The sequence below is a fragment of the Eriocheir sinensis genome, chromosome 42 (assembly GCF_024679095.1).
Source record: "Eriocheir sinensis breed Jianghai 21 chromosome 42, ASM2467909v1, whole genome shotgun sequence".
Lineage (NCBI taxonomy): Eukaryota > Metazoa > Arthropoda > Malacostraca > Decapoda > Varunidae > Eriocheir > Eriocheir sinensis.
The window spans coordinates 2,133,360-2,150,823 of record NC_066550.1 but is presented as its reverse complement, the minus strand read 5'-3'; the positions used below and the strand labels follow the sequence as shown (position 1 = coordinate 2,150,823).

Below are 17,464 nucleotides of genomic sequence, written 5' to 3'. Positions count from 1 at the left end.
GGAGGAAATACAGACGAAGGAAGGCTGTTCCAGAGTTTATCAGTGTAAGGGATGAAAGAGTAAAGATGCTGGTTAACTCTTGCATAAGGGGTTTGGACAGTATAGGGAAGAGCTAGAGTGGACAGTCGAGTGCAGCGGGGCCGCGGGAGGGGGGGAGGCATGCAGTTAGCAAGTTCAGAAGAGCAGTCATCATGAAAATATCGATAGAAGATAGAAAGAGAGGCAACATGGCGGCGGAATTTAAGAGACAGAGGACTATCAGTAAGAGGAGAGCTGATGAGACGAAGAGCCCTACGGCCGTACCATTAGGCAGCCTCTAAACCTTCCTCTTCCTCTTCCCTTAAACAGTTTCCCCTTTCTGCCGGATACTATAAGGTGATCTCGGCCCCTTCCTCCGTTAGGGCTTCTTCCGAGTTGGGTTGTTAGCCTCTGTAAACATCTCTACACGGAAATATTGATAATTGAAGCATTTTACATATATTAGTGTAATCATACATATTTTTCAATGTATAATCACGAAGAAAATGGTTAATTGAAAGGCAAATATAGGTATAATTGGGAACATAGCGTGAGTGATAGGGTTGGCATCCCTGCGCGGCTAGTGTTTCCACTAGGCCTATGAGAGGGGAGGCCCAGGGGATTGGGAGTTACGTCAGCACCTCTTGGTTTCCACCTCTCTCCACACACACAGCCAGGAGTCCACATGTGCCCGGCGTTATCACTTCTCTGCCCCTCGCTACCATCGCGTCAAGCAAGGAGCCGTTAGAAAAGTGCTGGAGCCCCATCGGAGCTATAGGAAAAGACTACCTAGCTCCTTGAGTTGACCAAGGAGGCGTGTTGACACGGCAACTCGGCAAGGGTTAAAAATCATGATACAACCCTAAAGTCTTAAACAACATTTTAAATCATTTATTTAAAAAAATTTTGCAGATTCATATTAGATCAAATACGTTTTATTATAATTCTTGGATCATTTATTACTATATTAATGAGAGAAATGCAAAACTGACGCATAAAATATGCGAAGGGGCTCACGAAGACGTGCCTATCTCGACCCCTTGCCAGATTCCAACAATGTCGCCCCTCAACGCCTTTCCCTCGCTTACGGAGAGGGCCCCTCGAAGATTATGGTATGAGAAATTGGCCGAAAAGCTTCTATAGTCGAGGAGGCTGCCTTATGGTACGGCTGTTAGACTCCACTCTCTCCATCACGATAGGTAGTCGACAAAAGACGCGGTACCATGTCGCAATTCATCCACCTTTGACCCGCGGAATCGTAACTCGGCTCCTCCTCCAACCAGTCGGCAAGAGCTAGGTGGCTCCCAAGCTGATTAGGTTTGGGGGCTTTTCCTCCTTTCATTCTTCCACATGCTCAGTGCCACATATTTCGCTGGTCTGTCTACTTCACTTTTTTTAAATACATCTAAACTCTTTCTGCACTTCGCCACAGCAAACGCACTTAAAATTAGAGATAAACATGATTTTCGGTGGGGTACAGGGCGATCATTTATTCTTTATTTACATTTGTTACAGCACTGACAATTATGATAGCGCTCGTGTACGATAATTCTTTTAACCATAACCTATAATAGTAGATATACACCCAAGACCCAGACCACGACCACGCCATCACCACCATTACGGACTACTGCATGCTCCTTTCTCTGCCTCCCCGTCGCTCCTCATTCAGCCTTTGTGACGCGGTAGACGTAGACGACGCCCTCCTTCCCGAAGTAATAGTTAGGCACGACGCGCCGCTCCACCTGAGGGAGTTATCATTGTTATGCCAGAAAAAAGCGAGGCTGCAGTCACACTCGTACACGTGGTGCTGGGCAGGAGGCAGATTACCCTTTTCCTCAGCCTTTCCTTTGAAGACCACTAAGAGGCTACCACAGCAACCCCTCCCACAAATGTTTACTGTTCTAGGATGGGACTCTCAAGATGCGGTCTCAAGGAACTCTCAAGATGTGGTCTCATGTATAAATGCGGGATATTGGGCCGAGTCAGTCAGTCAGTAAGTCAGAGGCAGTACCATTATACCATTATTCCAAATGCTTGAACTTCTACCCCTGAGGCTTGGGCCTTTGAACGTCTTCCTGTACCAGTGTGTCGGGACAGGCGGCCACATAGCACACAGTCCTCACCAATCTGAAACCTTGCCAACATGTTATTCCTTTGTTCTTAAGCAACGTTTTCCTCCCTGCTTTCCGCCCTCCCTACCTTCCTCCACTTTCCGTCCTCCTCCAGCTGGTCCATGTAAGGCTCCAGCTTCTCCTTGTAGGCTGCCACTGTCTCCAGGTATTCATGGCGCATCACGTTGACCACGAAGCCTCCTGGAGTGTCAGAAAGAAGGAAATCAGTCAATCAATGGGGCATATGCTGGGGGGGGGGGGAGGGGGCGTCGCCTCGCCCACCCTAGGACACTCGCCTCGGGGGTTCCTCCGGGCAATTTTCCTACAGGCCCTTTTCCCATCCCAAGCGGCACCTCAGTTCGCCTGTTAGAAGTTGTTGGGATTTCAACGGATATTATACTTCCACTGATAGTGTTACACTAGTGGGTGTGTTTTGTGTGTTTTAGTGTTTGAGGGTAAGGGTACAGTTTTGGGGGCGGATGGATTCAGGGGGGTTATGGTAGCGTGGGTGGAATGCGGCGTAATCGAGGGACGCCGCGGGGGAGTCGAGGGAGCGTCGCTGCCTGAGGAGGAAGCAGGACACTCGTGCCCGATGCCCCGTGTTTGCTTGCACTGCCTGTGTACTGGCCTGCCTGTGTTCGTACCCTCCGTGTGCTTTATAGCCTGTACTGTGCCCTGTGGACTAGTGTAACGTGGTCGGAGCCTGTTATTAAAGCGAGGAACCTTGTGCTGTGCGTATTCTTGTGCCCTGCTTCTTGCCGTTCCTTGGTGTGCGGCCCGTTGTGTGTGTGGCGTCTTGTTGCAGCGCATCTTCTGCTGTTCTAGCTGGGTTCACGACCCCGTGTGTTGTTCGGCACGCCGCCTGCCTGCCCGTGAATGGTGTGTTGTAGGGAGCGACGTAACAATAGTTTTACATGTCTACTAGTACCTTGAACGGGAAAACACCCATGGTAGCCCAGTGAATCTTCTCTGTGGCCTTGAGAAATAGTCGTAACAAAAGCTCAATACGTTTAAGAATGGAGCACAGCCACGCCCTGGAACAATGCCTACGGGACCATCGCAGAGTATTTAAGCTGAGGGTCCAGCGTCCAGCGCCTTCAAACACTCCAGCGGACATTGCAAAACACTTCATTGCAATGCTCCTAAGAAGATTAGAGCCCATCCCAGTTTCTGTAGCGCTGGCACGTGATCTTTGTAAAAATGAACATGTAGAGAGTTAGTTAAGTACTATTGTATTGTGCCAAGACTGGGCCATTGTATAAAAGTTACTCTCTCTCTCTCTCTCTCTCTCTCTCTCTCTCTCTCTCTCTCTCTCTCTCTCTCTCACCGTTCTTGGCGACGCGCACCAGGTCGTCGATGCCACTGACTGGGATGTGACCTTCGCCCATAGCGCCCGAGATGACCACCAGGTCGTAGGTGTCTGGTGGGGGGGGAGATGAGGACATAGAGGGGCTCGACATAAGTAACAACAACAGCAGCAATAATAATAATGATAATAACAATAATAATACTAAAGGCGTTTTCAGTGGTGTCACCGACAACTCAAACGCTTTGCGGCTTTGGTTACAACGCCTACGGAAGCATGCGTGCCCAGGGTAGCGTTTGCCTGTCTGCGCCCAAAAGGCAAACCCGGAGCAGTGCTGTTTTTTTTGCATGTTAATGCGTTTCTTGCATCATCTCTTAGCATAATCATCATGTGCGGGCGAGGAAATATATATTTTTGCAATATTATAGTTGACATCAAGCTAAAACAAGGTGAAAATTAGAGTTGGCTCAGAACTCATACTTGCGAACTGTAAACACAACTACTGGCACGGAGAAATCGTCTGCCGCCGTCCAAGTGATGAGGGGCATAATTATACAAAGGATTAAGCACAGGTGATCTGTAATCATCCTCTAGGAACATATCGTCGAATTCCTCCATCTTGCTACTACCGACAATGTTTTCAGTACAAACACGCTTACAACTCAAACACTGTATGCTGTGACGGACCACTACTGAAAACGCTTTAATACCTTTGGGCACGGTGGAATGTCCGGTGCCGATAAACTCTACGAAGTCGTTGGTATAGACGCCAGACTCCCGCAGCTTCTTGATCATGCCCTGCGACGGCTCCACAGCGTCTATGTGCCTGTTGAAGAGACAGTATAGTAGTTGTAGTTGAAGTAGTAGTAGTAGAAGTAGTAGTAGTAGTAGTAGTAGTAGTAGTAGTAGTAGTGATAGTAGTAGTGCCGCTCCTCCCAATCAGCGCCCCTGCCTCTACACAAGCTGCATGCTGGAATTTCCAACACCATATCATCTATATCCCTTGGTGGTGGACTCCTAAGTCACTGGGCAGGAGGCAGTGGACATGAGGGAATAATGCAATACGGCGCCCGGTGAGCCCATGGCCACACTCTCCCTGTCTGCGGCCCTGTGGCACCCACCTGAAGCCTTCCCGGTGGAGTTCGCGGCCCACGCAGCCCGTCCCAGCGGCCACGTCCAGCACCCTGGCTTTGGCACGCCGCTCCGGGGGCACCCGACGCAGCGCCTCCTCCATCACGATGGCGGGGCCGCGGTACCCGCCCTCAATCTTGGAAGAAGAATACATATCATTCCTCCGAGCCCTCAACGAACATTTGCTGGGGGGACGGGGGAGCGGGGTGACTACGAGTGGCGTACCCCAGGGGCCGTGTCGCCTTGCCCCCCGGGCCTCCTCCACGCGGGGCTGTCTCACATATAGAGGTAGAACTGGTGGAATCGACACGACCCGCTAATCCCATTCATTGAGGTGAAGCCGCCGAACTGTCATTTTTAGGGCCGCAACATGAGGGATACCCGGATGAGAGCTCCCTCCCACTACCTTAGTTGCTACCTCCAGACTCATTCATTATGATGGTGGTGTTTTTGGTTACCGTACATTTATTGATGCGGTAGATCTATTTCATAAACACCTCACCTGACAACACCTGACACCTGACAGGTGTCCGCCACCTTGAGGCCCTAAAAGTGACAGTTAATGACAGTTCGGCGGCTTCACTGGTCAGGGGCTGATGCTGACTCCACCACTTGGTCTCACAGCTCTCTCTCTCTCTCTCTCTCTCTCTCTCTCTCTCTCTCTCTCTCTCTCTCTCTCTCTCTCTCTCTCTCTCTCTCTCTCTCTCTCTCTCTCTCTCCTTCAGCTTAATATCAACTTTACCTTCAACTTAATATCAACTAGAGTAGAAGTGCAACGTTTTGGAGTCTTCTGATTAAATGTAAAATCACTTAGGTTTAAGGACAGACCACCAAGTCTGGACCATGGGGTCTGTGTGGTCTGATTTTCTATGTAAATCTATGTAAATCTCTCTCTCTCTCTCTCTCTCTCTCTCTCTCTCTCTCTCTCTCTCTCTCTCTCTCTCTCTCTCTCTCTCTCTCTCTCTCTCTCTCTCTCTCTCTCTCTCTCTCTCTCTCTCTCTCACCGTCTCCTCGTAGGTCTCGGACAAGTCGTCGTAGCCGGCCGTCATCTCCTCCAGTGTGATCCCCGGCCTGTGGAGGATCACGCTCGCCCTCTCCGCCACGTCGCCCCGACAGTCGACCTCAGACATTGTCCTGCGGCAGGGGAGGGACGGGATAGCCACAAGCAGGGTATGCACTGCAGTACAGTAGTAACAGAACCTTTCCTTTCCTGTAATTCATAACCTGTAAATAAATTAGGATCATAACTTCGTACCGTACCGTGCCGTGCCCATGCTCAGATTACAGGCCGAGACCCTTGTGCAGGAAGGAGACCTACAGAGCACAAGGTTATGTTAACGAGCGACTCACGTCTGCTGTAGGGAACAAAAGCGACAAAGGTCCTCAGGAATAATAATTACAAGGGAAGTGTGGCGACAACAGCAAGCAACTTGCCTTTAGAGAAGACGGAAGATGAATAGTACTTAAAATCCTTACCGTATGACTTTTATACTGATGGTGGTTTCGAGAGAGAGGGGATACTTTGATTACTGTTATGGTACCCTCGTCTAGCTCGAGCCTCGAAGGACGCCATCAAACATCACCACCAATCTGATTCACGCACGAATCCTCGAAGCCTCACCAGCACCAGCTCGCTTACTCGAGGACTCGTGACTCCGCATCGAAGCTTCACCCACCATTCAGCTGAATGCCCCGAGGCCTCACACTGCGCGGACCGTCTCGCCCGCCGAGGTTATAAATATACCTCCAGCTGCTAACCCCGGCAGTCTCAATCAAAGGCAGTTCACTCTCCGAGGACGCAAAGGGCTCTTCACTTGTCGTGAGCTAACCAGGATTCACCAAGGGGTCTGACACACACACTTATATACACACATCTATCCACACACCCATTCTCACGTGTATATATATTTGTGTTCCTTATGTGTAATTCTAACTCTCAACTTAACACCTCAGTGAACCAATATTTCGTTCCACAATTGTAATTCATATTTGGTTCCTCAGAGGTAGTTCTCGTACTTGGTTCCTCATTTATAATTGTAACTCTAACTAAACACCTCAGTGAACCAAACAACTTACTCTTGTCATTATAGCATTGTCTATTTTGTCATATGTTCTCTTCTGATGTCATGTCATTATTTGTCTTATTAGGTTAAGTTTTAATAAGTAAAATTGCCATTTACTTTCACTTAACCTTACAATTATGTTATGTCACAGTTAGCTATATTTTCAACACTGTGGATTTCAAAGGCTGCGAGTTTTCGTTTTTGGGGAATAACTTTGTAACCAACACTCGTATCAGCACAAAGTTTTGTTAGTGTATTTCGCACACTGCCCTAATTTTTATGGGTATCGTGAATCACCAAAAGTAGATAATAAAGGCACTTCCCCTGTAGCAAAAGGGGAAAGTCGGACTGGCCACTCAAAGAAACGAACACTGGTAGTGACGTAAGTACTATGACATAGAAGCTCCGCCCACTCTCTCCCTCTTCCCTCCCTCCACTTCTTCCCCTGCCCCCCCCCCCTCTCTCTCTCTCTCTCTCTCTCTCTCTCTCTCTCTCTCTCTCTCTCTCTCTCTCTCTCCATGGAAAATATATAAGTATTTTTTAAAGTGCAATTAAGGCATGAATGATGTGGTAGTGGGACTTTTTTTTTTCTTATAGTGACACATACCTGAACATCGTGACATGTGATAGAAGGATGGGAGTAAAGGTTAACCACCATAATTGATGGTAGAACGATTGTTCGGTTGTATTCCTTTTTTTTTTCCCTATATTTCTTCGTCACATGACTTGGACTCTCGACATCAGTCGTGTACTTCTATCAAGAAACTCAACAAGTATGGTCTTCAAGGTTCAGCATTGTCGGCATGGCTGTAAGAATGAGTTTGTCACGCGACTTTTAAACTTTTTTAACAAGGAGAAAGCCACCAATCGCATGAAGATTGCTTTGAATAGGTAAGTGGTTATGCTTATTTGATGTGTAACCTATAACAAATGAGACTTTGTGCCGCCCCGTCATTAGAATTACAGCCTTACTCAAGTCGAAACCCTTATTTTTAAGCCATGAAAGTAATTTTTATGAAACTTTACATCAACCATATATCTACATTGCCCTCCCTCTCCACAGGCCTTACCAACGTGTTGCTGCGGCCTTAGGGATGCAAGTGCGTACGGTGCAGTCTATTGTCCATCGCAGCACCACGTCACGGTCTGACAAACCACGAGCATCCCCAGCCCAGCCCGTCATCGACAGCTTCACGATCGGAGGCATTCGCCGCTACATTCATGTACAGTTTGCTGCTAAGCAGTCGTTCACTCTCGCTTCCCTGACAGATAACCTGACGGCAGCCAGCATCATCCTTGTAGGTACCACCAAGACATCGTTGTGGCGATTACTCCATGTAATGGGATTCCGGTATAGGGCCTCTCAACGGAAATTCTATGTTGATAAGGAATCAATGGACATCGTGTGCCGCAGAATACGTGCCCTGCGGAATCTAAAAAGACATCGGGAAGAAAGCAGGATGGTGGTACCACGTACGTGGACGAGACCTGGTTCACGACCAAGATGAGCCACAACATGGAGTGGGTGGATAGCACGCAGCCTGTCACCAGTGCCACCTACAGCCGTCAGGTGCCTCCAAGAGACGGGGAACGCTTTGTGGTAGTCGTAGCTGGCGGAGCCAATGGTTTCATTGAGGGCTCCTTCCTCTCTTTTCCTGCCAAGAATACCGCCGGCGACTACCACGGGGAAATTAATAGCGAGCTGTTCATCCGGTGGCTTACATCACAACTCCTGCCGGTCCTGGAGGAGCCAGCAGTATTGGTGATGGACAATGCTCCATACCACAGCCAACTGACTGAAGAGAGCCGCTGTCCCACCACTGCCACGAGGAAATCCGATCTCATTGAATGGTTGGAGAACCGAGAAATACCTTTCCCGCAGCATGCAACAAGGCCTGAGCTCCTCAGTATCAGCCGTCAAAACAGGCCAGACCCTCAGTATAAGGTGGATAACATTATCCGTGCATGGGGCCACGAGATCGTCCGTCTGCCACCCGCTCATCCTGAGCTCAATGCAATTGAGCAGGTGTAGGGGTTCATGAAACGCCACGTGCGCTGCTCACAGCAGCGCTTCACGCGAGCTGACCTGCAGGCCAGGATGGAGGAGGCCAGGCTCTGTCACTCAAGAGGTATGGGAAAGTGCAGCTCGTCGATCACGAACCAATTATTGTTTAGCAGACAATATTCATGAAAGTGTCGATCCTGTCATTATTAACCTTGACAGTGATGATGAGGGAGATTTATACTTAAGTTGTGATGAAAATTAAAAGTTATAAATATTTTGTTCGTATCATTAGTCAACCAATCGTGTCTCGGTTTCAATTTATTATATGTAATCCTATAATAATAAACGTACAACACCACATAACCGCCAAACCACTACGACTAACAATCACGGCGTTTACCACTAACACGTTATCCACTTTTACTCAATAAAGGGTGTATGTCAGTATGAAAGGGAAAAAAATATACAAGGCCACTACCAAATACTTCATGTCTTGATAGTTACGAAGCCTGCGTCACTGGCCACATTTTGAGAGAGAGAGAGAGAGAGAGAGAGAGAGAGAGAGAGAGAGAGAGAGAGAGAGAGAGGGGACGAAGTGGAGGGAGGGAAGAGGGAGAGAGTGGGCGGAGCTTCTGATATGTCATAGTACTTACGTCACTACCAGTGTTCGTTTCTTTGAGGGGCCAGTCCGACTTTCCCCTTTTGCTACAGGGAGAAGTGCCTTTATTATCTATTTTTGGTGATTCACGATACCCATAAAAATTAGGGCAGTGTGCGAAATACTGTAACAAAATCTTGTGCTGATACGAGTGTTGGTTACAAAGTTATTCCCAAAAAACGAAAACTCACAGCCTTTGAAATCCACAGTAGACGTCAGTTAACTGTATTCATAACATTTGGGGGCCTGTCCGGGATGTACACATAACCTACGCTTTGTTACACTTTCAGCCCTTAGTGTTTCTGGTTGTTCCCATTCTTGTTGGTGATCGTGCGAGTTGTGCCTTTAAAATTTTCACTACACGAAGGCCTGGTGTAGAGGCGTTAGACATCTTGGCACGTGCACACGGTAAGAGGTAAGTGTTGACGTCGCGTCGGATTATTCCCCAGTGATTCTACCTTTCACCCCAAACTCGAGACTCAGACTAACATCGGAACCAGCGACGTTCCAAATAAAATCTTTAAGCTTGAAAGTAGCGTTCACAGTCCTCAAACTCTCAAGAGTACTTAATGTTAGTGCTTGTTAAATCGCTCAGGGTATCGATTTATTGCTAACATTCAACTGGTTCGTTACCTCTTCAGAAGCACACACTTAGGGGTCGCTCCCCTCACCTCGAGGCATCTCACTTAACTCGCCTCATCCCGAGTCAATTGACTCAACTCGACTCTACTAAATACGAGTCACTCTTTAACTGCAATCGTTTTGACTCTAATCAATCTTACTAAATTCAACTCAAGTTCAAATAACTCGACTCGAAGTCAACGAAACTTGTCACGAATTAACTTTGGGTAAGGACTCGGAAGTACTTAAGGTTGATTCCTAGACATCTTATCAAGCTCATAAAGCTTCCTTGCAATTCGCAACTTGATTCATCATGGCGCACGTTCTCAACTTGGATGAATTTGTCGGTAACCCGTCGGTCGCTGAGCTGAAAGAGGCCAAAATAACTAAAATTGACTTAAAATATATCGCTCAGAACTTTAATATCTCTTTCCCTTCTGACATTCGAAAAGAGGAATTAAGAACCCTCATTTTAGCTCATCTTGGGGAAGAAAACCCCTGCCCCAGTCCACCTCAAGACTCAAGCCTTCTGCTTGAGATCGAGAAAGTAAAAATGCAATCTCTGCAGATGAAACTAGAATATGAAAAGCTAGAAAAAAAAAGAGAAGGAAAAGAAAGAGAATATGCGCAAATGCAATGGATGGAAAGAGAAAAAGAAAAAGAAAAAGAAAGAAAAGAAAAAGAAAGGGAGCATGAATTGCAAATGTTTCAGTTAAAATCCACTATTCAGCCTCAGCAGAAAACCAAGATCACTAAATACCTACCTTTACTCCCTCAATTCTCTGATAAAGATCCAGAGACTTTCTTTGGAGAGTTCGAAAGTTCAGCTGAACACTTCGAGCTCCCTAGAGAAGACTGGACATGGCTGCTTAAACCTAAACTCACTCCTAAAGCTTTAACTATCTTGAACGGTCTCGAAAACAACACTGATTATGACCTAGCTAAAAAAGGAATTTTGGCAGCCTATTCCATAACAACCGAGGGCTACCGACAAGCCTTCCGCAAGATGTCTAAAACTCCTCACCAGACCTATTTGGAGTTTGCATCTGAAAAGCTTCGGGCTCTTCGCCGTTGGCTCAAATCAGCCGCTATAACAACTTTTGACGAGCTTGTTAATATTGTAGCACTGGAAGAATTCAAAAGGAAGTTACCATATTCTATAATACTCCACATCACCAACAAGGAGGAAACAGACTTAATCAAAGCCGCCCAGTTAGCGGACGTTTTTTCCCTGATTAATCGTCCTTCCTCCTCCTCCTGTAAAGTCAGGCGCAGGTGGTTCAGGGTCGGTTAAGCCAGTAGGTAGTGGTTCCCAGACAGCTCTCTTCTGCTCATTTTGCAAACAACCGGGCCACCTCATAAAGAACTGTCCTAATCCCAAATGCAAAGCAGCTAAAGCCCAATTTTCAAAACCAGTGGCTTCTGTTCAAGTTCCCCTCACAGCCACTCCACCTAACGATCCTTTTAAGCCTTTTAGACCAACAGGGACTGTTCACCTTGACCCCAACAATGTTCATGTTCCCCTCACAGCCACTCCACCTAACGATCCTTTTAAGCCTTTTAGATCAACAGGGACTGTTCACCTTGACCCCAACAATGTTCATGTTCCCCTCACAGCCACTCCACCTAACGATCCTATTAAGCCTTTTAGATCAACAAGGACTGTTCACCTTGACCCCAACAATGTTCATGTTCCCCTCACAGCCACTCCACCTAACTATCCTTTTTAGCCTTTTAGACCAACAGGGACTGTTCACCTTGACCCCAACAATGTTCATAAGGTCAGAATCGTAAGAGAGACTGCCTCCGCTCAATCAGTCATACTGAAGTCAGCGTTCCCAGATATAGAGCAGTGTTATACAGGTGACAAGGTGTACATCAAAGATTTTCATCAACCCTTTTCCATTCCCTTAGCCAGAGTACACCTTGATAGTCCACTCGTAAAAGGAGAAGTGATAGTGGGTCATCCTTGCCAATTCCCAATTCTGAATTCCTACTAGCCAATGACTTACCCGGAGGTTCAGTCCTTCCACCTTTGGTGATCAGCGAAACGTTAACTCAAAACCCCACCGAGCACCTTGAGAACAGCAACCTTATCTATTTCCTGCTTGTGTGACCACACGTGCACAGTCTAGAAGGGCTGATCAATTACCACCTTCACCCCCTAAAGGCAGTCACTCCTCTGCTGAAGTCAATCGGCTATTCACAAATAAAGTACTTACAGAGGCTCGGCGGGAGGACTCCACCTTGGCAAAGTTTTACAACAGTCACTCCAAAGACCAAATCACTCACTATCCCTCCTTCTACGAGCAGGATCAGATTCTTATGAGAGTGTTTCGACCAGGTAAAGTTTCAGATGAAGCTACTTGGGCCGAAACCCATCAGATAGTCTTGCCTACTGTTCTAAGACAACCTGTTCTTTAGATCGCTCATGAAAGTTTTGCCGGCCACCTGGGGATCAAGAAAACAAGTGAGAAAATCCTGACAGACTTTTATTGGCCAGGACTTAGGGAGGACGTCAAAAATCATGTTAACTCGTGTCATACTTGCCAGGTTGCAGGCAAACCTAACCAGACTATTTCCCCCTATCCCCTCCAGCCCATTGCTGTTCCCTCGGAACCCTTGCAAAAAATAGTCATCGACATTGTTGGTCCCCTGCCGAAAACAAAAAAGGGTAATCAATATATACTAACAATTCTTGATCCCACAACTAGGTATCCTGAGGCCTTTCCCATCAAATACTTCACTTCTAAAACTATTGTCTCAAAGCTCAGTCAATTGTTCACCACGTTCGGGATTCCTCAGGAGATCCAGAGTGACCGAGGCACTAATTTCACCAGCGATCTATTTAAAGCAGTCTTGAATGAGCTGGGCATCACACAAACCCTGTCTACTGCTTACCACCCGCAGTCACAGGGAGCTCTAGAGAGGTGCCATCAAACAATTAAAAATCTCCTACGTAAATTTTGTCACGAACAAGACCTCGATTGGGATGACGCTCTTCCTTACATGCTATTTGCCATCCGAGAAACACCTAATGAGTCTTTAGGAGTCTCCCCCTTCGAGTTGTTGTTCGGAAGGAAAGTGAGAGGGCCACTAAGGGTTGTTAAAGACAAGCTACTAGACTCAGCCACTCATAAGCTTGTCTCTGTCACTAACTATGTAGGTCACTTAAAAGCAACCCTATCTAAAGTTCAATCATTTGCCCGAAACAACTTAAATCGCGCTCAACAAACCATGAAAGTTAATTTTGACAAGAAAGCTAAAATCAGAACATTTAATGAGGGTGATCAAGTTCTTGCCTTCATTCCAGCCCCTAAATCACCCTTGCAAATTAAGTATCATGGTCCCTATAGCATCCTCTTAAAACTATATCAAAGTAAGCATCCAGCCCCTGCATCCCAGCCAAGCACTGGTGCCGATTCACTAGACTCAACTGAGTCATCTGAACCTGGCTCCAAACCAAATCCTGCCCCTGACTACCGATCTGTTTGTTCATCTAGTATTCCGCGTGTATGTCATGATGACACTGTTATCCCTTTGTGTATGTCAAATACCACCACAACACACCCTACAGATACGCAACAAAACTTTACAACGCCTGGATGAACACCTTGCTCATCCCTCTCCCTCACAAGCTCAGGACATTGCATCACTCGTCAACCAATTCAACGCCATCTTTGGCGACAACCCAAAACTTTGCAATGTTCTCTCTCATGATGTGCAGCTCCTTCCCGGAACGACACCTATTCGCCAGGCTCCATACAGGCTCAACCCTCAGAGGCGAGAACAAATGAAGGAGGTGGACTATCTACTCGAACAAGGTTTGGCCGTCCCCAGCAGTTCTCCACGGGCGTCTCTGTCTTCTCGTTGCCAAGGAGGACGGTCAGCTCCGCTTCTGCACAGACTACCGCAGAGTGAACGCCGTAACCGTACCAGACGCCTACCCTCTTCCTCGGGTAGATGACCTTATCGATGAAGTGGGTAATGCTAAGTATGTATCAAAGCTCGATTTATTAAAAGGGTATTATCAGGTCGCCCTTACTAAAGAGGCTCAACTCATCTCCGCCTTCATCACTCCGTTCGGGCTCTTTCAATATCTTGTGGCACCCTTTGGCATGAGAAACTGTCCAGCCACATTTCAAAGAGCAATGAACTTGGTGTTACAAGGCATAAATGGGGTATCTGTGTACTTTGACGATATTCTTATCTTTTCAAGCAACCGGCAACACCATCTTCAGCAGATCAAAGAAGTGCTCCACAGGCTACAAGAGGCGAACTTACGGTCAAGCTGGCAAAATCAACGTTTGGAGCAAGAACTATATCCTATCTGGGTCACCAAGTAGGCAGCGGCTGCGTGCAACCCAAAACCGCCAACGTCGCTGCCGTCTTTCAGTACCCGGTTCCCGCTACCCGCAAGGAGCTGCGCTGCTTCCTCGGCATGGCAGGGTTTTACCACCACTTCTGCCCCAACTTCGCAGAAGCCACTGCCCCTCTGACCAAGCTCACAAGCGGAACCGTAGGGTATAAGTGGACCCCAGACTGCCAGCAAGCCTTCAACCAACTCAAGAATATGCTGGCTCAAGGAGCGGTCTTGCAGGCTGCCGACTTCACCAAGCCCTTTGTCCTGCATACCGACGCCAGTGACATCGCCTCAGGTGCCGTCTTCCTCCAAGAAAAAGACGGCATCCTATACCCCATAGCCTACCATTCCACAAAGTTCAAAAACCATCAAAAGAACTACAGCACCGTGGAAAAAACTTCTGGCCATCATAAACTCCATCCAGAAGTTTGAGCACTATTTACAAGCCGGTAGCCAGCCTCTACAAGTATACACAGACCATAACCCCCTGACCTTCCTTCATCGCAACAAGTTTTCTAACCAACGCCGCCTCAGGTGGTCTCTGATGCTACAGCCCTACGCCATCGAAATTCACCACATCAAGGGGCGTGACAACTGCATCGCCGACACCCTTTCTCGCCCACCTACTACCTAATGACGAGGGTCCCACCATCCTTACGCCTCACTACTACACTCCTTCCAGTCGTTACGTCGTTCCTAGGCAGGGGGGTGTTATGGTACCATCGTCTAACTCGAGCCTCGAAGCACGCCATCAAACATCACCTCACCAGTCTGATTCACGCACGAATCCTCGAAGCCTCACCAGCACCAGCTCGCTTACTCGAGGACTCATGACTCCGCATCGAAGCTTCCCCCACCATTCAGCTGAATGCCCCGAGGCCTCACACTGCGCGGACCGTCTCGCCCGCCGAGGTTATAAATATACCTCCAGCTGCTAACCCCGGCAGTCTCGATCAAAGGCAGTTCACTCTCCGAGGACGCAAAGGGCTCTTCACTTGTCGTGAGCTAACCAGGATTCACCAAGGGGTCTGACACACACACACACGCTCACACACTTACATACACACATCTATCCACATACCCATTCTCACGTGTATATATATTTGTGTTCCTTATGTGTAATTCTAATTCTAAACTTAACACCTCAGTGAACCAATATTTCGTTCCACAATTGTAATTCATATTTGGTTCCTCAGAGGTAGTTCTCATACTTGTTTCCTCATTTATAATTGTAACTCTAACTAAATACCTCAGTGAACCAAACAACTTACTCTTGTCATTATAGCATTGTCTATTTTGTCATATGTTCTCTTCTGATGTCATGTCATTATTTGTCTTATTAGGTTAAGTTTTAATAATAAGTAAAATTACCATTTACTTTCACTTGACCTTACAATTATGTTATGTCACAGTTAGCTATATTTTCAACACAATCAACCCCTAGACGTCAGTTAACTGTATTCATAACATTACCAATAATGATAAGATTAAAGTACCGACTGTAATACTTGACAACATCATCAAGACTCTTTGCACGCCTGCAGCAGCTGCGCGGTGGTCTAGTGACCGAGTGTCTCAAACTTTTTATCAACTTTATTTTCTTAGACGTGAAGAATTTGTCTTCACACAACTTTTCAAACGTTTTGGTCGGTAATTACCTTGGATATAATGCTGCCCGGCCAGATAATCTATACGCCCTGATCCATTAGAAAAGTATTTTATTCTGTAGGCAGATTGTGTACCTTTACTGCAAGCTCTCTGGCAGAGGTGGGCGCGGTACTGAAAAATCAGTAGTGCGGTTGCGGTAGTGCGGTACTTCTTTCCAGAGTAGTGCGGTTGCGGTAGTGCGGTCCCTTTTTTTTTTCTTTCCCAGTGCGTTGTGCGGTACTGCGGTAGCGGTAGTCACTAGTCAATATAAAAAAATACTTCAGTGCCTATCCTAGCTAATGTTTCACTCTTCCCGTCATGACTATCCTATATTAGTAATCTTTCGTTTTCGCTCAAACGCTGGAAAATTCCGCCCCTCTCCATTCACTCCCCCGTATCCCTGGCTAGTGCTACTGCAGCTCGCACCACCCTTCCTTCCTGCCTTCCCACCCCCTACTTCCTCCTCTCTCACATGACGCCGATCTCCTCCTCCCCCTTCCCTGTCCCATCCCTCCTCCCTCGGAAAGTTGCATTCCCTTTTCTCCCCCTCCTCCCCTTCCCGTCCTCTACTCCCCGGCCTGTCCCCCCTCTTCCTCCTCCCTTACCTCCCTCTCTCCCTCCCCCAGTCCTCCTTTACTTTAATTTTTTTTTTGTATCAAGTTTAGTTAAATAACTTGAGATACAAAAAAAAAAAATAAGGAGGACTGAGGGAGAGAGGAAGGAAGGGGACAGGCTGGGGAGAGGACGAAAGGAGGAGGAGAAAAGGGAATCTCTGAAGGAGGAGGGAGGGACAGGAAGGGGAGGAGGAGATCAAGTCATGTGAGAGAGGAGGAAGTAGGGGTGGAAGGCAGAAGGAAGGTGAAGGGAGGAATTTTCCAGCGTTTGAGCGAAAACGAAAGATTTCTAATATTGGAAAGTCATGACGGGAAGAGTGAAACATTATTCAACACATCAACTGCAACTGGTAATAGCGGGACCGTGGGAAAGCTGTAAGCTCTGGCGTCTCAGGCTCAGCGAAGAAACCACGAGGAAATTTCAACGAGGAGATAATTATAATAATAATAATAATGATATTGATAATAAGGATAAATTATTATTATTATTATTATTATTATTATTATTATTATTATTATTATTATTATTATAATCAATATTGATCTTGGCAACATCAGAGAGAGAGAGAGAGAGAGAGAGAGAGAGAGAGAGAGAGAGAGAGAGAGAGAGAGAGAGAGAGAGAAGAAAGCCAAAAGTATACGAGAGGATAAAAGGAAGGAGCGACGAACACAATTATTCTGCGTTATTCATTAAGAATTCAATTTTGAGCAATAACTGAAAAGTCAGAATGATTGAATCACTGATTCTGATGACTGATACCGATTGACTGATTGAGTCAGATTCATTGTAAAAAAACAAAAAAGACATTTCTGAGAGCATGCCGCGCTGCAAATGTCTTCGATGTTTTTTTTTTAAGTACCGCAAAAAGTACCGCAGAATTTTTTAGTGCGGTCCGCGGTAGCGCGGTATTTCAGAAAGTTGCG

At 46.8% G+C, this 17,464-nt stretch overlaps 1 protein-coding gene across 1 annotated transcript in view; it reads right to left on the bottom strand.

Annotated features, from left to right (window-relative positions):
* Nucleotides 1–1,481: 1,481 nt before the first annotated feature.
* Nucleotides 1,482–17,464, bottom strand: part of LOC127009819 (methyltransferase-like protein 27) — a 22,191-nt gene continuing 6,208 nt past the window's right edge. Inside the window, exons 2-7 of the mRNA XM_050883184.1 lie at nucleotides 5,574–5,703; nucleotides 4,560–4,705; nucleotides 4,149–4,264; nucleotides 3,460–3,552; nucleotides 2,221–2,333; nucleotides 1,482–1,763 (exon numbers count right to left, since the gene is read on the bottom strand). Coding sequence (XP_050739141.1) covers nucleotides 1,683–1,763; nucleotides 2,221–2,333; nucleotides 3,460–3,552; nucleotides 4,149–4,264; nucleotides 4,560–4,705; nucleotides 5,574–5,699 — 675 coding nt within the window. The 5' untranslated portion in view covers nucleotides 5,700–5,703 and the 3' untranslated portion in view covers nucleotides 1,482–1,682. The remainder of the gene's footprint in view (nucleotides 1,764–2,220; nucleotides 2,334–3,459; nucleotides 3,553–4,148; nucleotides 4,265–4,559; nucleotides 4,706–5,573; nucleotides 5,704–17,464) is intronic.